At 65.4% G+C, this 17,353-nt stretch overlaps 2 protein-coding genes across 3 annotated transcripts; one reads left to right on the top strand and one right to left on the bottom strand.

The window, feature by feature from the left end:
* The first annotated feature begins 2,683 nt into the window (after nt 1-2,683).
* Nucleotides 2,684-6,546, top strand: MAPK15 (mitogen-activated protein kinase 15). Of its 2 annotated transcripts, XM_055128071.1 has the most exons (13): nt 2,684-2,790; nt 3,473-3,571; nt 3,691-3,720; nt 3,804-3,894; nt 4,339-4,469; nt 4,536-4,699; nt 4,790-4,929; nt 5,149-5,206; nt 5,414-5,551; nt 5,632-5,734; nt 5,813-5,912; nt 5,994-6,208; nt 6,299-6,546. In XM_055128071.1, exons 1-13 carry the CDS (start codon nt 2,722-2,724, stop codon nt 6,473-6,475), a joined length of 1,515 nt encoding a protein of 504 aa, XP_054984046.1. In that variant the 5' UTR covers nt 2,684-2,721; the 3' UTR covers nt 6,476-6,546. The 2 variants fall into 2 exon arrangements, with proteins under 2 accessions (XP_054984046.1, XP_004618758.2); XM_004618701.2 differs by having other exon boundaries at nt 5,632-5,912.
* A 578-nt stretch (nt 6,547-7,124) lies between these two features.
* Nucleotides 7,125-14,839, bottom strand: FAM83H (family with sequence similarity 83 member H). Its single transcript, XM_055129609.1, has 5 exons — nt 14,721-14,839; nt 12,421-12,882; nt 11,962-12,126; nt 11,772-11,896; nt 7,125-11,562 (listed from the first exon to the last, which is right to left on the bottom strand). The coding sequence occupies exons 2-5, from the start codon at nt 12,865-12,867 to the stop codon at nt 8,799-8,801; spliced, it is 3,501 nt and encodes a 1,166-aa protein (XP_054985584.1). The 5' UTR covers nt 12,868-12,882; nt 14,721-14,839; the 3' UTR covers nt 7,125-8,798.
* Between the last annotated feature and the right edge of the window lie 2,514 nt (nt 14,840-17,353).

Below are 17,353 nucleotides of genomic sequence, written 5' to 3' on the forward strand. Positions count from 1 at the left end.
CCTGGCCCTGCCCCTGCTCGTGTCCAGGCCCCGAAGGAGAGGGACCGGCTGCCCCGGAACAGCTCCAGCTGCAGTAATGTTGACAGTCGCCCAGTCTCTAGGGAGATAGAACTCAGTCTCCCTCCCCCACCCACGCCGGTTCCTTGGACAACTGCCCCCAGCCTCACCCCCGTTGGAGTCCGTGTCGCAGGAGACGGCTGTGCTGGGTCTCGCCCTTTGGCCTTGGAAATGACCAGTCTCATCTTTCCACTCACCTTGGCTAGGTATGCGAGCTCCTCCTGGCTTGGGAGAGAGAGAGGCTGAGGACAGGTCATCCTGGGCCTCCAGACTGTCTCCTGGACTCAGGTTCACCTCTCAAGACATACAGGCTTTGAGACTGAATAGCGTGCCAGTGTTCTAGCTTTCTCCACAATGTGTCCTTGTAAGGCTCGGAAATACCGCCACCTCGGGGACCCCTGTTCCTCCTCTGTGGCTTCCTTCACACTTGCTGCCTTCCCAGCCTTCACCCCCACTTGGTCGCGTTCTCCGGGACCACGTCCAAGCCTGGCCAGCACTTCCCCTGGGGCCATGATGTGAGGGGTGACTCGGAACCAGCAAGCTCCAGGTCTCAGCAGAGGTCTCCCACCCTTCCCTCCTGCCCTCTCTCTGTGGCTCACTCCCAGACAGCGGTGACCATCTGGGGCTGGATCACCTCCTGATCTGGGTTTGTGGTGGTGGCCACCGTGCCCAGCCTTGCTATGCCACCCCAGGGCTCTCTGCCAGGACCCTGGACCTACTGCCCAGCCAGCCCTGGAGGCCCCTAGTCACAACCTGCCTTGCTGTTCTTGTGTCTTGTAGCTCTGCCAGCTCCTGAGACATAGTGAGCACTTTCTGAGAGTGGCCAGTGGGCTGGGGTGGGTTCTTGTAACAGCCTCTGCTCCCCTTTCACAGATGGACAAACTAAGGCATAGGGCACTTGTCCAGGGGGGCCCAGCTGTGGCTCAGACCATGTCCCCTGCTTCTTGCTGAGTCTCCCTCTACCACACTCAACGTTCCCAGTCTGGCTGCGGTGCTGGGAAGGCTCCCATGAGGCCTGGGTGGGGGCTGGGTTCTGCTGGGTGGAAGCAGCAGCTGGCAGCCTGTGTGGGAAGCTCGGCCTGGTGCTGGTGAGCAAAGCCCCACAGCACAGGGACCATGCGCCAGTGGAGTGCTCAGCAGCCACGGAGACGGCCTGTCCACTGGGCCTTCTGGGGGCGGCAAACCCTGCAGCCCCCCTCCCTGCCCCCTTTGGTACTATCTGTATCATGCCAGCCCCTCACACTAAGCTGGCTCTGGACCCCTCCTCAGGTGGCCACAGCTGAAAACCTGGGAACAGAAGCCAGAACCCACCAGACTTGGAGTCCCTGGCGTGGGGCCTCTGCAGAAAGACAAAGTGAAGTCCAACTTCTGTGATTTTACTTTTTATGTCAATTCATTGGTGTTGGCATCATTCTGAATATTGGCCACTTCCTGACAGCGAGGGAGTGGGGTCAGGACCTCCTCCAGCTTGGGGTCTTCACAGGGAAGGTGGAAGGTGAGGCTGACCTGACAGCTTTGATGTGAGTCACCGGCATGCCTGCTACTCCGGTCATACCCTACAGCTGGTGGCCACACCAGAAGGGAGAGGTGCCCACTGGCCTGGCCTCTGGGTGTCTCACACATGCTCATTCCCTCAGGCCTCTCAAGGGGTCAGTGACAAGGCTTCCGGCCTCATGCTCCCAGCCCCCCACCAGCTCCTGCTTCTCTGTTCGGGTCACACTCACCATCCTTCACCAGTGTCTGAGCACTCTGCTGCCCCAGGTGGCCAGTGGCCTTCACTCGTATCCTTCCCACACCTGGACTTTTCAGCTGCTCACCTCTCCCTCTGCTCCAACTCCACCTTCTCAGGCATCGTCCCCAATTGCTAGTGACTGGCTTGCTCCTAAGTGACTTGAGGAGGATCATTGAGAAATGCCTCCAGTGACAGAGCAGTGACAACCGTGGACCTGATCGAACTTCAGGGCCTTGTGTTTTGTTTATGGGCTTTTTTGGAGTAAGTAACTTGGCAACCAAACCAAACCAGTGTATATGGGATGCCCCACCCTCAGCGTCTCACCTGGCCCTGAGTGACAGCTGAGGCCCAGTCTGCTTACCATCTCTGGTCCCTGCCTGAGCTGGAATCTGTCCAGCTGCGGCTCGGCACCTCCTCCAGCCACATCAATTGCTGGCCCTAAACTCTGCCATCCTGGGGCGGCTCCACGTCTCACGCTCAAACTTTTCCCTTTCCCTCTCCTCCCAGTCCGCTCCTTCCCACCACGGAATCATCTGGGACCCCTTCTCTCACGTCCACTCTACACTGAGAATCCCTGTGATGCACCCCAGCGCTGCCCCTCGCCCTCTCTCCTCCACCCTGATGGCCAGGGGGATCCGTCCGAGTGGGCCTCTTTGCTGGGCCTCCTGAGCGCCCAGTCAGGCCTGAATGTCGCCCCTCCTCGGGGGCTGCGCTGCCCAGGCCCGCGTCCCCCTCCCGGGATGCGCTGCCGGGCCCGGCTTGGCGGCGGCCCGGGATTGGCAGCACACGGTCTAGCCCCGCCCACAACGGCTTCGGCGCTGGGGGCGCGTCCCGCGGGTTCCCTGGCAACTGCGTCCAGCAGCTCTGGCCGCGCGGGCTCTGCTGCTCCGGCTCCGCCGCTGGGCTCGGGCTCGGCCGTCTGGCCGTTCGTGATGTGCACGGCTGAGGTGGACGGTCACGTCGTCCAGAGATACCTGCTCAGGCGGCGGTTAGGGAAGGGGGTGAGCAGGTCCAGGCCGAGCGCTGCCACCTGCAGATGCCCGCAGAGGCGGCCTCGGGCAAGCGGCTCCCTGGGGCGTGGGCGGGACGTCGGGGCGGGGGCGGCACTGGGGGGGGGGCAGGGAGGGCTCAGATCCCTGCCCACCTGATGTGCAGGGCCGGGGCTGCAGGGCCGCGCGGGCAGGTGTGGTCCAGCCACTGCGAGGCCCCTGGATTAGCCAGTGTTGAGGTTCCAGGAGCTTCGGGCTCCCAGGGTAGTGGCTAGCCAGAGTTTCTAGAGCTTGTGGGAAGGACCCCGGCGTGAGCAGCGTGGAAGGTGTGGGGCTGAGGGCTCTGTGGGGGCAGAGACTGTACCCGCGGTGCCTGTGGCCTAGGCAACGGCTTGGTGTGTGCTGAGACGGATGGGAAGGACTGGTGAGGCATGGTTGACAGGCATGGGTGACAGGTTGCCAGGAAGCTGGCCTAGGGACCAGATGGGTGGCACAGCTGGCAGGAGCTGACCCCGAGTGGTCAGAGGGAGGGACAGGGTGGGGCACTGAGAGAGGCTGCCCTCTCTGGGGATCCGTTTCCAGCAAGGCTGGGCAGGGCCCCCAGGGTGCCGGCACCACCCTTGTACCCACTGTCAGGGCCCGGCAGGGGGCGCGTGTGCACTGGACCGGGCTCTGAGTGCTGCTGCGGTCCCAGGCCTATGGCATCGTGTGGAAGGCAGTGGACCGCAGGACCCGTGAGGTGGTGGCCATCAAGAAGATCTTCGATGCCTTTAGGGACGAGATGGATGCCCAGGTGTGTGAGTCAGGGTGTGGGGTTGGGCCCAGGCCCAGCAGGACTCTGGATTTTCTCAGAGCGCCCCTGGGGTGTGTGGGGGGTGCACTGACCCCCACGCTGACATCTGCCTCTTGCAGAGGACCTTCCGGGAAGTTGCGCTGCTCCAGGTGAGTGGCCTAGCCCTCTTGACCAGCAGGGGGCAAGTCCAGCCCCCAGACCTTTTCCCCAGCATCTCCCTGGCTCTCCTCAGGAATTTCAGGGCCATCCCAACATCATTCGCCTCCTGGATGTGATCCCGGCGGCCAATGATAAGGATCTTTACCTGGTGTTTGAGTCTATGGGTGAGTGAGGTCACTCAGCGCCACTACCTCTGCCCCATGCCTAGGCTTCCCAATTCCCGACTCCCTCACACTGGGTGGCCCTGAGCAGGGGCAGCTGGCGAGCGTCACCTCCATTGCCCCAGCACCTGCTTTGCTCACTGTCTTTTCTTTAATTTTGTTGTTGTTGTTGTTTGGCATCACCCAACTCAGAGTTCACTCCTGGTGGTGCTAGGGGACCATGGCACCTCACATGTAGGGCCTGCGGCCCCACTGACCCCCACCCAGGCCCGGCCTTTCCCCTAGCTTGTGTGGGCCCATTATCTAAACCGAAAGAAGCATGAAATAAAGGACTAAAAGTAAACCTGCAAACTCTCCTGCTGTCGAGACAAAGTCAGTGAGGAAGCCGAGGGCTGGCGGGGCCGGGGGTTATCCGGATGGCTTCACAGGGGAGCTCTGTGCCCCCAGACACTGACCTGCATGCTGCCATCTGCAAGGGGACCCTGCTGAAGGACATCCACAAACGCTACATCTTTGCCCAGCTACTGCGGGCCACCAAGTTCATCCACTCTGGAGGCGTCATCCACCGGGACCAGAAGGTGCCTGCACCTGCCCCTGGCCCACCCCCATGCGCCCACAGGCTCCCTAACCCTCCTCTCCTCTAGCCAGCCAACGTGCTCCTGGATGCCAACTGTGTGGTGAAGCTATGCGACTTTGGCATGGCGCGGCCTCTGAGCGCCTTCCCACAGGGGCCTGAGGGCCAGGCACTGACGGAGTATGTGGCCACCCGCTGGTACCGGGCACCCGAGGTGCTGCTGTCCTCCTGCTGGTAACCTGTACCCTCGTGTCCTTGCCCAAGGCCCCCACTCCCCTGCCTCTGCCTGTGGATTCCCCCCAGTATCTACCCTTCCTGCCCCAGGTACACCCCCGGGGTTGACCTGTGGAGCCTGGGCTGCATCCTGGGGGAGATGCTTCGGGGTTGCCCTCTGTTCCCTGGCACATCCACGTTCCACCAGCTGCAGCTCATTCTGGACACTGTGCCGCCTCCGTGCCAGGAGGGTAAGCACAGCTTGGGGTATCTTCCCTGGACATCCGGGGTGGAGGAGAGACAGGGCAAGGGGAAGTCGTGGGAGCTTTGAAGAAGGGGCTTCCATGGAAGGAGGCAGCACGTGGGGTGGTAGTCCTGCCCCCAGAAGGCGGTGCAGGGGTGCCAGGCGTCAGGCAGGGCGAGTGTGGACATCCCTGCTGCGCAGTGACCCTGCCCTCTGCCCCCACCAGACCTCCAGGCTCTGGGCTCCAGCTTCAGCGCCGCCATCAGGCACCGCCTGGACTGCCGGTGAGGCCCAGCCGTACCAGTCCTACCCCTGATCAAAGTCCAATGGTGCTGTTCTGGGGAGCTTCCCCCCCTCCCCGCCCTTCACTGCACAGGGGAGGCCCACAGCGGCTGCCTGAGGGTGCGGGGGGCGGGGGGGGGGGAATCTACGGAGGCAGGAAAGTCGGGAGGGGCTCTGCCTGGAGGGGGTGACATGCAGGCCACCCGCAGGCCCCCGCGGCCTCTGGATACTCTCCTGCCGTCCGACACGCCCCCGGAGGCCCTGGACCTCCTCGGGAAGCTGCTGGTGTTTACCCCGGACAAGCGTCTGAGCGCGGCCCAGGCGCTACGGCACCCTTACGTGAAGAGGTGGGGGAAGGGGGCGGGCCGGCGCGGGCGGGGGCGGAGGCCGCCGTGGCCGCCCTGCCCAGCGGCCTCCCCTCCCGCAGGTTCCACTGCCCGGCCAGCGAGTGGGCCCTGGACTCGGCCGTGCGGCTCCCGGGGCAGCAGGAACGGCTCTCGGCACGCGAGTTCCGCAGCCGCCTGTACCGGGTGCGCGCAGCCCCTGCCCGTTTCGCGCTGCCCGCCGTGTGCCGGCCCGCGCTGGTCGCTGAGCGCGTTCTTCCGCAGATGGTCGTCGAGCGCAGAGAGAGCGGCCCGGGGGGCGCAGTGCTCGGGGCGGACCCTGCGCTCCGTCCCCGCGCCGCGCCTGACCCCCGACGCCCGCCCGGTGCGTGAACTCGGCCCGCCCCCGCGCCCGGGACCTCAGCTGCCCCTCCTTACTCACCTGGGCCTCCCCTCCGTTTCCCAGGATCTCTCGATGGAGCCCAGAACGTTCCCCGGCAGGGCGGGGCGCGGCCGCGGGAGGGTCGTCAGCACCCCACCCCGCAGGCGGAGTCCCCCGCGCCCCGGGCGGGCCCGGCGCCCTCCCTGACCTCACAGGCTGCCGCGGGGGTGGCCAACCGTGTCCTGATCCGGAGTGACGGGAACCCAGACCGAGGGGCCAGGATGGGCAGTGAGCGACGGGTGAGCCCAGCCCCCACCCTGGACGGCCCTGGCCTCTTAGGCTGCATCCACTGGGCTGGGCCCTCACCCGCGCTCTCTGCGCCCCTGCAGGTTCCCCACACGCCCCCCGCGGGGCACCGGCCAGGTCGGAGGATGTTCAGCTCCTCAGATTCGCAGGGTGCTCAGGGGGCCGCGCGAGCTGCACTGGGGGGCTACTCTCAAGCATATGGGACGGTGTGCCAGTCTGCGCTGAACCGCCTGGCCCTGCTCCCTGGACCCCGCACCTGAACCCTCCCCCCCACTGCCTGCTGGGGGCCCTCAAGTCCTCCACTCCCAGTTCCCTCTTCCAATAAAGTCTTGTCTACCCCTACCCACTTATTGTTGACCTCTGGGGGGCAACCCCCCCTGGAGACCCCATCTGATGTCTAAGGCCCAGAGTTCACCTCTGCATGGCCTGTGTCCCCAACATGTCCTGACAGTCCAGGTGCTGGCAAGGCTAGCCTGTGGGTCTATTGGTGAGTCCTCTGTGGACCCCATTACTGCTAAGGGGCAGGAGCATGGCCTGGCAGCTGGGGATGCTGACGGTTCCCTAGAGAAATGTCCCCCTCCTGGCCTGGCATGTGGCTGAGGGAGATTATGCTGGGTTGGTGGACGCAGGCACAGGCACGGGCCAGACTGGGGAGACCTTTAGGCACCCTACAGGGATGGGGAGCTGTGCCCAGGGGGAAACCGAGTTTAGAAGCTAAAAGTCAGTGCAAGGGGCCAGAGCGTTCAGTGGGTATTTGCCTTGCTGGCCAACCTAGGTTGGCTCCCTGGCACCCCCACATAGTTCCCCGAGCCCTGCCTGGAGTGAGTGACCCCTGAATGCAGACAGGTGTGCCCCTTCCCCCCCCACCAAAAAAAAAAAAAAAGCCTGATAGTCATTTGTGTGCTGCTTTATTGCTGACTCCAGGAGAGAAATCACATTTGAGGAGCTGGGAGGGCAGACACGAGGCCCCTGGATGGAGCCCGCCTCTGGCCTGCCCTGGGAAGGATGCCCACTTGGCTCTTCTGGCAGCACCTGGACCCGCCTAGGGCTCCCCTCCAGCTGCCTGGGGACAACTAACGTCCAAGGGCAAATCTGGGCCCTAGTGGCCCTACCCAGCCCTCACCTAATGGTGGCTCTCGTGACCAAACTGTGCCCACTACCTCCGGTCCCCAAACATTGGGACAGTAGTTTTTAAGTTTGGGGTTTTAGGCCACATGCAACAGTGTTCAGGGATCACTCCCAGTGGGTCCATGGAACCATATGGGGCATTGGGGACCAAATTTGGGTCGAAGGCATGCAAAGCAAGTGACTTCCCCAGGGTACTCCTGATCCAGTCCTGCTTTTAATTCTTTACTCAGCCTGAATGACTGGAGATTTTTTTACTTAAAAATATTCAGGGGGCCGGAGCGATAGCACAGCGGGTAGGGCGTTTGTTTGCCTTGCACGCGGCCGACACGGGTTCGTTCCCCGGCATCCCATATGGCCCCCCAAGCACCGCCAGGAGTAATTCCTGAGTGCAAAGCCAGGAGTAACCCCTGAGCATCGCTGGGTGTGACCCCCCCAAAAAAAGCAAAAAAAAAAAAAATTCAGGAGGAAGGGGCTGCAGAGATAGCACAACAGATAGGGCATTTGCCTTGCACGTGGCTGACCTGGGTTCAATTCCCAGCATCCCATATGGTCCCCTGAGCACCACCAGGGGTAATTCCTGAGTGCAGAGCCAGGTGTGACCAAAAAAGAAAAAAAAAACCTCAGGAAGAAACAGCAAAACCTGGGGCCAGAACAGTAATACAGCAGGTAGGGCGTTTGCCTTGCATGTGGCTGACCCAGGTTCAATTCCTGGCATCCCATAGGGCACCCACCCCCACCCCGCAGAGCACTGCCAGGAGTAACCCCCAACATCACTGGATGTGCCCCCCTCAAAATAGCAAAAATAAATTTCCCAACACTAGCACCTGCACTGAGAAACTTTCTAAGCAAATGGCACTAGAATGAGTCATTCCAAATTGAAGACACTCTGGTGGTGAGAAAGGCACGGGAGGCAAAAGGGAAGCCTGGAGGGACAAGGTTGCAGTGCCGGGGCCCTCAGAGCAATGGCTGTGGCCACCTTCAGCCCTCACCTGTTCCAGCCCCTGTGGAGTATGGCCGGAGATGGCACCTGTGACACGTGCTAGAGCGTGAGGGCCCTGAGTCTGGGGCGAATGAGTGGCGGCAGGGGTTTTCTGTCACCCCACTGGGCTTCATCAGAGGTGCATCCTGTTTCTGGTCCCACTTGTCTCACAACCAGCAGCCCAGCTCCAACGGTGAGCCCCCAAGAAAGGTGGTAGACTCAGTGGGGAGCTGGCTTCCAGGTGGGGAGGGGTCCCGGGTCGCCAGGCATGGCTGGAGAGGATGGGGTGGGGAACCTGAGCATAGAGCCCTGAGAGGCGGTTGAGGCACAGAGGTGGGGCGCCGAAGGGGCAGGCTAAGGCAGTTGCTCCCTGAGTGAAGGGGAGAGACAGGAAGGAGGGTTGGACCAGAGAGGTGCTGGGGCCAGTTTAGCCGCTTCCTGGGCGTGTCCCAAGGCCCATGCTGTGGGCTCCACACTCACTTTTTGCCTTTTAAAGTGCCCAGGATCTTGGGCATGAACTTGCCCACTTTGCTGTCCCTGGCATCCTCCTCGGAGGGACCTTCGGCCGCGCTGGGGCTGCCGGGCTCCTCCTTCTTGCAGAAGACCTCGAAACGGCTGTAGACGCGCTTCTCCTTGCGCATGCTCTCCATGCGGCGCAGAAGGCGCTCGCGCTCCTCAGCGCTGGCAGGCAGCGTGCGGCTCAGGCGGCCCTGAGTCCCCAGACTATCCGAGCGGAAGATGGCCGAGCACTTGTCCTTGTCGGACATGTCGGGGGCCAGTCCGCCGCCTGCGGGGGTGCGGCCCAGCTCCGGGCTGCTGTGGGCCGGGCCGGGGCTAGGGCCGGGGCCGGGGGCGCGGTGCTTCTGCCCATGTGCGCTGATCTGCTCCAGGATGGCTTTGGTGTCGTCCCGCAGGTTGCTGCTGTACAAGGCGTTGGCTGTGGCTGAGGCCAGGCGTGCCCGCGGGCTGCGCTCGTCTCCAGGGGCAGCCTCTGAGCTGTCGCTTCGGCCCAGGGACGGCCGCTGGGGACTCTCAGGCTGCCCGTTCTCCTGTGGCGCAGGGAAGCCGCTGTCATCCTCAGCCCGCCGCTCGCCCTTGGGGCTCAGCAGCTGCCGGAGGCGCAGGGAGCCCTTGCGCAGGACGTCCATGGCGCCACCGGCCTCCTCCGCAGACACAGGCTTCGGAGACTCGCCAGGGAAAGTGAGAGTGAGGCTGTCTCTGCGCTCAGGCACGGGGGGCACTGGGCTGCCCCTGCGCTCAGGCACGGGGGGCACCGGGCTGCCCCTGCGCTCAGCCACGGGGGGCACCGGGCTGCCCCTGCGCTCAGCCACGGGGGGCACCGGGCTGCCCCTGCGCTCAGCCACGGGGGGCACCGGGCTGCCCCTGCGCTCGGGGTAACCAGAGGCGGGACTGGTCTTCTGCTCAGTCGAACTACCTCTTGGAGGGGGGCACCCTGGTGTGGGGCTGCCCTTTGGGTCCGAGTGCGGCACCTCTGGCGGGGGGCTGTCCCGTCCCTGCAGAGAGAGGAAGCGGGAGGGGAGCCGGTCGGTGCCGCCACGGCCCAGTGTGTCCAGCAGCTGCGTGGCCGTGAGTGCCGCCGCGCCAGGTTGCCGTTCCGCTTCCTGGTGCAGCCGCTGTGCGAACGAGTCCCGCAGGTCCAGCAAGCAGCTCTCCAGGCTGCGGCGCTCGCTGACCGCTGTGCCCGGGCCGGCCACCTCCTCTCGCCATGACTGACTCACCGTGGCCTTGCTGTGGCTGGCAACAGTGACGGCGCCCCCCGCGCTGGGGTCGCGGGCGGGGCCCTTGTACTTCTCCAGGAGCTCGGCCACCTTGGCGGAGGCGGACGTGCGCACAGCTTCGCCTCCGGGACCCAGTGTCTCGCTGACCGTCTGCTCCTTGTGCAGCAACTGTACCTTCTCGGTAGCGGCAGCGCTGCCCGTGCCTTCGGCCTGCGAGGAACTGAAGATGAGCGAGGAGCGCAGGCGCGAGCTGCGTTGGATCAGCGGGTTCAGGCGCGAGCGAAACGAGTCCTGCTTGGCCAGGCCGGTGTCCTCGGGGCCCTCGCGTTCAGGGCCCTCACCCCCGCTGCCGCCGGGTGCCAGACCCTTGGGTGGGAAGGGCCCGGGCAGGCGGAAGGCAGAGGGCAGTGGGTCGCCGGCGGGGCCGCGGCCGCCGGACAGTGCGTCATCCTCATAGGGCTCGGCATCCATGGGCGTGGGTAGCCCCTCCTCGGCCGGGTCCTCGCCGTGGCTGCCACTCAGATAAGAGGTGAGGCGCCAGTGGCGCAGGCCAGCACGGCCCTCGGGCCCGGCACGGCGTTCGGGCTCGGGCTCGGCATCGGGTGTCGCCTCTGTGCCCAGCCTTGCCACGGCCTGGCACGGGAAGCGCTGGCCGAGGTTGGGGCGGGGGTCCGGGCCACGCATGCCAGGCGCCGGTCCAAAGGCGGGATCCGAGCCGTGACGCACCTCGCGCGAGGCACTGGACGGCACATAGTCCAGCCGCTGGGGCGCATCCAGGCCGAGCTCGGGGAAGCGGGGCGCAGCGCCCAGCGCCAGGTCGTCGGCATCCGGAAAGCCTGGACGGCCGGCGCGCAGCTTCTCGAAGAGGCCATGAGTGCGCGGCGGCGCCAGCTGCGGGTCCCACTGGTAATGCTGCTGGTAGAACTGGTCGCGGTGGAAGTGGCTGGTCTGGAAGCGGAAGTCGTCACCGTGGCTCAGGAACGTCTGCCTCGACACCTGGCGCGCCGCGAAGTTCTCCACAGCCCCCGCGCCCTCGGCCGCGTAGCTGTGCCGCTTGAAGGCGTCTAGCTCCACGTGGCGTGCCTGGAAGAAGCTGCGCGCGCCCGCCAGCTCCGCGGGCTCCGCGTCCAGCCGGCGCGCCAGCGGCCGCAGCCCGGGGTGGGGCTCCTCCCGGCGGAAGGCCGACAAGAAGTGGCGGTCGGGGTCGAGGAAGGACGGGAAGCCCAGGCCCTCATCCCGGGGCGGCGGGAACAGGAGGTGTGCTCGCTTGGGGAAGGAAAAGGGGGTTGGGGCAGCGGTCATCTGGCTGCTGAGGAGGGGCCCGGCCCCCATGTACGGAGCTAGTGCGTAGGCGTCCATGCGGGCCAGCGCCCCGGCCGAGGGCACCAGTGGCTCCGACTGCGCGAAGAGGATGCGGAACTCCTCGTCGAAGCTAGACACCAGCTCGCCCTGGAACACGTGCGCCAGGCTCCGGTGGATCTTCTCGAAGGACCACATGAAACTGGTTGGGAAGGCCAGAGTCAGGAGTAGAGGGGCTGACCAGGGGAGGGTGGGGCTAGTCCGGTGGGGGGCTGGGGAGAGTCAGGTGGGGGTTGATGGGGGGCCTGGTGGGGACTGATAGGGGAGTCAACGGGGCTGGGGGAGTAAAGCCTTGCTGCTTGGGTCCCATGTGGGAGGCCTCCCCCCTCCCCCGCCCAGCGCTGGGCGCACCTGTAGCTCCCGCTCATCACCACAGCACAGTCCACAAGCAGGAACTTCTCCTTCACGTGGCCCTTGAAGGACTTCCCCGTGCGGCAGTAGTAGGTGGGGCCCGCCACGGTGCGCACGCGCAGAAACTATGGGAGGACAGGCCTTAGATCGGCTCTGAGCTGCCCCTCTCCCACCGTGCCCAATCACTCACATCCACGTGGTGCAGGTTGATACGGCACTTGTCCGCCATATCCAGGAAGTGCTCTGCGTTCACCTCATCCAGAAGGATGTAGACGGGCACCCGGCGCGCAGCTGCCTCCAGCACCTCCCCCAGCAGGTCCACGTCGGTGAACATGTCCATCACTACAGCTACCACCTGCCAGGGTCAGGGCACGTGCAAAGGGCAGGACCCTCACTGTTCCACCATTCTCTGCCACGGCTCCACCGTCCTGGGGGGCTCCCAGCCCCAGACGGAAGCCCCGAAGGACAGCCCAGTGCTGCTGCCCTCAGATGGCCCCTGCCCCCCTCCCCTGCCCCCCCCATCGGAACTAGCAGCCTGTCACCCAAAAACAGGACTAGAAGTGATTCTCTGAAGATGCAAAGGGGGACAATATGCTGTGGCAGGGAAGGGTAGCCTGCAGTGACCCGCCTCGGGCCCAGAGTCAGGTACCTGCTGTGCTGAGCGGATCATCCTCCGGGCCTCGTCCTTGATGCTGGGGCTGTCGGGCGGAGGGGGCTGCACTAGTGTGGTGACCTCCGTGCCCTGGAAGCCGAAGGTCAGCGGCCAGCCCAGGTCGAGCTCGGGCACTGCTTGGTCTGAGTTCATGGGCCAGTAGGTGCCCGAGGAGCCGTCCAAGTCCACGTCAGGGGGGCTGCCCTCCGGCGGCTCCCGGGTAGCGTGCTGGGGGGGCCGAAGGTGGCGGCTCACATGCTCCAACTCCTCTGGGCAGAGGAAGGCCGGTGCCCCCTCCGATGCCAGGAACCGGCTGTAGGCCTCTGGCCCACCCTCGGCCAGTGCGTCCACTGCCAGGCGGTAGTACTCCTTGTAGTGAGGTGGTAGGTACCCGGGTGCCAGGGGGTTATCCCCCTGGGAGGAGCTCTGTGAGCGACGAGCCATGTCGGGGCCAGGGACCTGGGGAGGGGGTAGGGAAGCATATCACCAGGGCAGAGCACCAGGCCTAGCCCAGCCCTCACACTGTCGGACACAGTGGACATGGCTCCAGGCCTGGGGCCTGCTGGGGCAACCAGAACCAGCTGGGGGCCCAGCCCGGGTGTCCTGACTCCCTGCCATCACTTCTACCTTATATAGCCCCAGCTTCTCTGACAGAAAAATTGGTGGGCGACTGTTGGTACAAAGGAAATACGAGGCGGGGGCAGGAGCGATAGCACAGAGGGCAGGGTATTTGCCTTGCACGCAGCCGACCCGGGTTCGATTCCCAGCATCCCATATGGTCCCCCCAGCACCGCCAGGAGTAATTCCTGAGTGCAGAGCCAGGAGTAATCCTGTGCATTTCCGGGTGTGACCCAAAAAGAAACAAAAAAAAAAATAGAAAATGCGAGGCTGGTCCGAGTCATCACATGTTTGCTATGGTAACCTTCATCTTGCCTGGTTTTCTGACACTTTTCCGGCCTGCACCGGGTGCTGGGTGAGTCAGGCCTACTCCCCGTGCCTGTAGGGTTTGAGGGCCGAGCCCTCCCTTAGCTCTTCCTGCCACCCCGGCACACAAGGATTGTCCTGAGACTGCTGTGTCCAGCTCACCCAGACCTTTTCCCTCCGCCCATGCTACCCCACCTGGGAGAGAACCGCACTGCCCTCTCCACCCTCTAGTCTGCGGGGCGGGTCTGTGTGGGAGCTGGCCCCAGGAGTGGCAGGCCAAGCAGGAGGGGCCAGCTCAGACGCGCTGCTACCTGCCGAGCGCCCAGGGGCCTGGGCACAGGTCCTGGTGGGGTCCTTGGGCTGAAGGAGCCAGGAGGGGCAAGCTCTGGGGGCCACAGGGCCCCTGCTGCAGGCCTAGGGTGCCAGGAACCAGCCTTCCCGGGGCTGGGCGGTGTGCTTCCCAACCGGGCGGGGCGCAGGGCTGTGCCGGTAGAGCACATGGGCTGCACCGCCTCATGCTATAGGCCCCACAGGCTTGGGACGCTCTGAATGGGTGGTTACAGGGTCCCTGTGGGAGGAGAAGTGTGGGGGTTGGGGGAAGCTGTGAAGGAGCCAGAGGCGCCTCTTGAGACAGGGCTGGTTTGGAATGAGGGTCCCGGTGCCTGGGGCCTCACAAAGTCAGGGACTATCCCCCAGCCTGGCTGGGGACAGGGTCACTCCAACCAGCAGTGGGGAACCGCAGCTGCGTCCCTCCGCACCTGTGGCTGGGAGGGAGCAGCTGGACCCCACTGGCGTGACTCAGCAGCAGTTACTGACCTCTGGTCTCCGAAACAACCAGATAAAGCTCCCCGGGCCTGGGGTGGGGGTACCGAGTGGCTCCCTAGCCCGGTCTGCAGACCCCTGCCCTTCCGGAAGTGGAATGTGCCCAGGTGAATTGGCGCCGGGCAGGACGGTGGGACCCGCACGAGTCCAGACCGGAAGTCATGATTGCGGGGTGATAATCGCTGGGCTCAACGGGGTTAGCGCACCCTAGGAAATTAGCGGCTGCGGGATGGACTGGACGTCCGCCGGCCAGCCCCGGTGCACTGGTCTGTTCCCGATGGACGAGGCTCGCGCTGGTTCTGCCCTGGCACAGGCCACTAGACCAACCAAGCTCATGGTCCCTGCAGGGCGCCCCCAGGAGGGTCTGGGCTTGGGCCGGCCGCCCCCACCCCCGGCCTCCAGCCGGGGCCTCACGCCCCCGTCTCCCTCCCCCACCCTTCCCACTCCCCGCTGGGGCGTCAAATCCACCTGGTCCGCGGGCAGCCGGACACCGGTGGCGCCGGGGGGGCCCGCCCCGCGCCGCCCCGCTCGCGCCGGGGAGGGGGCCCTACCTGGCCAGGTGCGGGGGTCTCGGGACCAGGCAGCAGAAGCCGACCGCCGCCCAGCGGCCTCGCGGTCCGGTCGGTCCTGCAGCCACTCCCAGCCGCGGCCCGCCCGCCGCACGGCCTGATTCACGCGCCCGCCCCCGCCCCGCCCGCCGCTCCCGCTGCCGGCCTGCCCGGGCAGCACCTGGGGGCGGGGCGCCCCACCCCGGCGCGCCCGCATTCCTGCGCCCGCCGACCCCCGCCGCCGCCGCGCCGCGCGCCCCCCGCCCGGACCCCCGCCCGGACCCCGCGGGCCGCGCCGGCCCGGCCCGCGCGCACTCGGTCTCGCGCGCCTTGCGCGCCCCTGCCGGCCCCGCGCCCCCCGGGCCCCAGTGGTAACCCCAAGTGCAAAGTCCACTCGTCTGACCACTGACCCTCGCCCCGGAAGTCAAGGGGACGCGGAAGTTCCGGCTCCGTCGCTAGGAGACCGCCGGCCCACGCGGGAGGCGGGGCCACCGGTGGCGCCGGGGCGGGGCGGGCAGGTGAGGCAGGTGCGGCCCCGCGCGGACCCCGCACGCACGGTTGCGAGCACGGCCTCTGCTCGGCGCCTGCCTGCACTGCCCCTTCCTCTGCTCCCGGCTGCGAGCACCCCACGGGACCGGCTCTGCGCGCGGCCACGCCCCCCGCTCCCCTCGCTGCGCGTCTCTGCTCACGCCACACGCCCCCGCATGTCCTCTCTGACCTGTTCTGCACCGGGCCCTTCTCAGGTCCCCTAGCCAGGCGCCACTCGCAGAGGCGCCCCAGCGTGTACCCCAAAGGAAGTGAACTTTTTTGGTTTGGGTTGTTGTACCACACCTGGTGGTGCTCAGGAAACCCCAGGGGATGAGGCCTGGGTCTGTCCTATGCAAGGCAAACAAGCACCCTACCCACTGTACTGTCACCCGGCCCCAGAAGTGGACTCTAGGGTCAATAAGAGGACTGGGGAGTAGGAAGGAGGCTCCCCCACTGCTGCAGGGTGGAGGTCAGGGGCAAAATTGCTGGTGGGGGGGCTGGAGTGATAGCACAGCAGGTAGGAGGTTTGCCTTGCACGCGGCCGACCCGGGTTCGATTCCCAGCGTTCCATATGGTCCCTTGAGCACCGCCAGGGGTAATTCCTGAGTGCAGAGCGAGGAGTGACTCCTGTGCATCGCCAGGTGTGATCCAAAAAGAAATGCTGGTGGGGGGTCCAGGGCTAATGAAAGAGTGGATTGGCAAGAGGCTGTGGTCCTTGCCAGCATGTCCACTCATGGCCACTGTTCACACCGGCACAGGTGGACAGAACAGGAGGCTGCCCCGTGGTGGGGCGCTGTGGTCTGTTCCCAGCAGGGCCCCTGCGCACCCCCCTTTCCTCACAAGCCTCAGAGAATGAGTGGTAAGAAGGGGCCCTCCACGCCCGTGCCTCGGAAGGGGCCACCATCACCCCGAGGGGCCAAGCCGAGGGCTGCTACTGGTGAGTTAACCCCAGGCCCACACCGATGTTTGGGGGTCTCCTGTCCCCACTGCCCCTGCCTTCTGAGCTGGGCTTGGTGGACTGAGGGCTCGGGGCTGGATGTCCTCTCTGGGCTGACCCTGAGTCCACACCCCTGCAGCTCTTGGCAGGGTTGCTGTGAGAGCACGTGGAGAGGTAGAGGCAGGTCTGAGTCCGAGCTGGGGTTTCCAGGCGAGGTTTGGGGTCCACTCTCCCCCTCAGCCCCTTCGGGTCACCCTCTCTGAGGCTCCATCCATCTTTGGGCTCTGCTCTCTGTGGGATAGGAAGGGGCACTCTGCCCTGTGCACCTCTTGTCCGTCTTGTCACCTCTCTCCTTTCTATCCCTTCCTTCTCTGAGCTGAGAACATCTGCAGCTCTGGGCCCTGCGTGAGCAGGTCTGCAGGGGACCTCTCTGCCTCGCTGGCCCCAGCTTCTGCGTGGGCCCTGGATGACGCCTGGATCCAGCACGGCTTGCCCAGTGGTGACTGGCCTTCCGTGCCAAGCAGGGTAGACCCGGCATCCCCAAAATAGCCCCAGCGGCGTCTGAGGCGCAGCCCTCCTGGAATGAGGAGGAGGAGGGAGGCGAGCTGCGTGCCGCGTCCGCAGCCTCAAGCCTGGGGACACAGTGCAGTAAACAGGGCGAGGACCAGGAAGCGGTTGTGGTGGCTGGGGGTGCTCTGAGTGCTCACCTGGCCTCCAACCGGGCCCTGGGTGGCTGGGGGCCGGGGGGAAACGATTCTGCCTTAGTTTCCCCCTGCACTTAACAGGTGCTGCCCTGGGCCCCCTCTCTCCACCTGCCCAGCGAGGTCTCTTGGTCTTTGCATGGGGCCGGGGCAGCAGCAGCCTGACTGCAGTAGGGAGGCCAGCCCGCAGCCCACCTCCTGACCCTCACCCGCAGTGGCCCCCTGCCACCCGGAGTCCGGAGAAACTTACCTGGCCGTCAGGATGCAGGCCCTCGAGGCCTTGGCTGCGCAGCTGCTCCAAGGCCATGGCCAGCTCCAGTCCCTCCACACGCACCCAGGCCTGGTCCTCCCGCAGTTGCCGCAGCCAGGCCTGCTCCTCCTGCCACAGCTGTAGCCAGGCCTGGTCCTGCCGCAGCTGATGCAGCCAGGCCTGCTCTTGCTGCCACAGCTGCATCTGCAGCTGGGCCTGC

This window comes from Sorex araneus, chromosome 2 (assembly GCF_027595985.1).
Source record: "Sorex araneus isolate mSorAra2 chromosome 2, mSorAra2.pri, whole genome shotgun sequence".
NCBI classification, from domain to species: domain Eukaryota; kingdom Metazoa; phylum Chordata; class Mammalia; order Eulipotyphla; family Soricidae; genus Sorex; species Sorex araneus.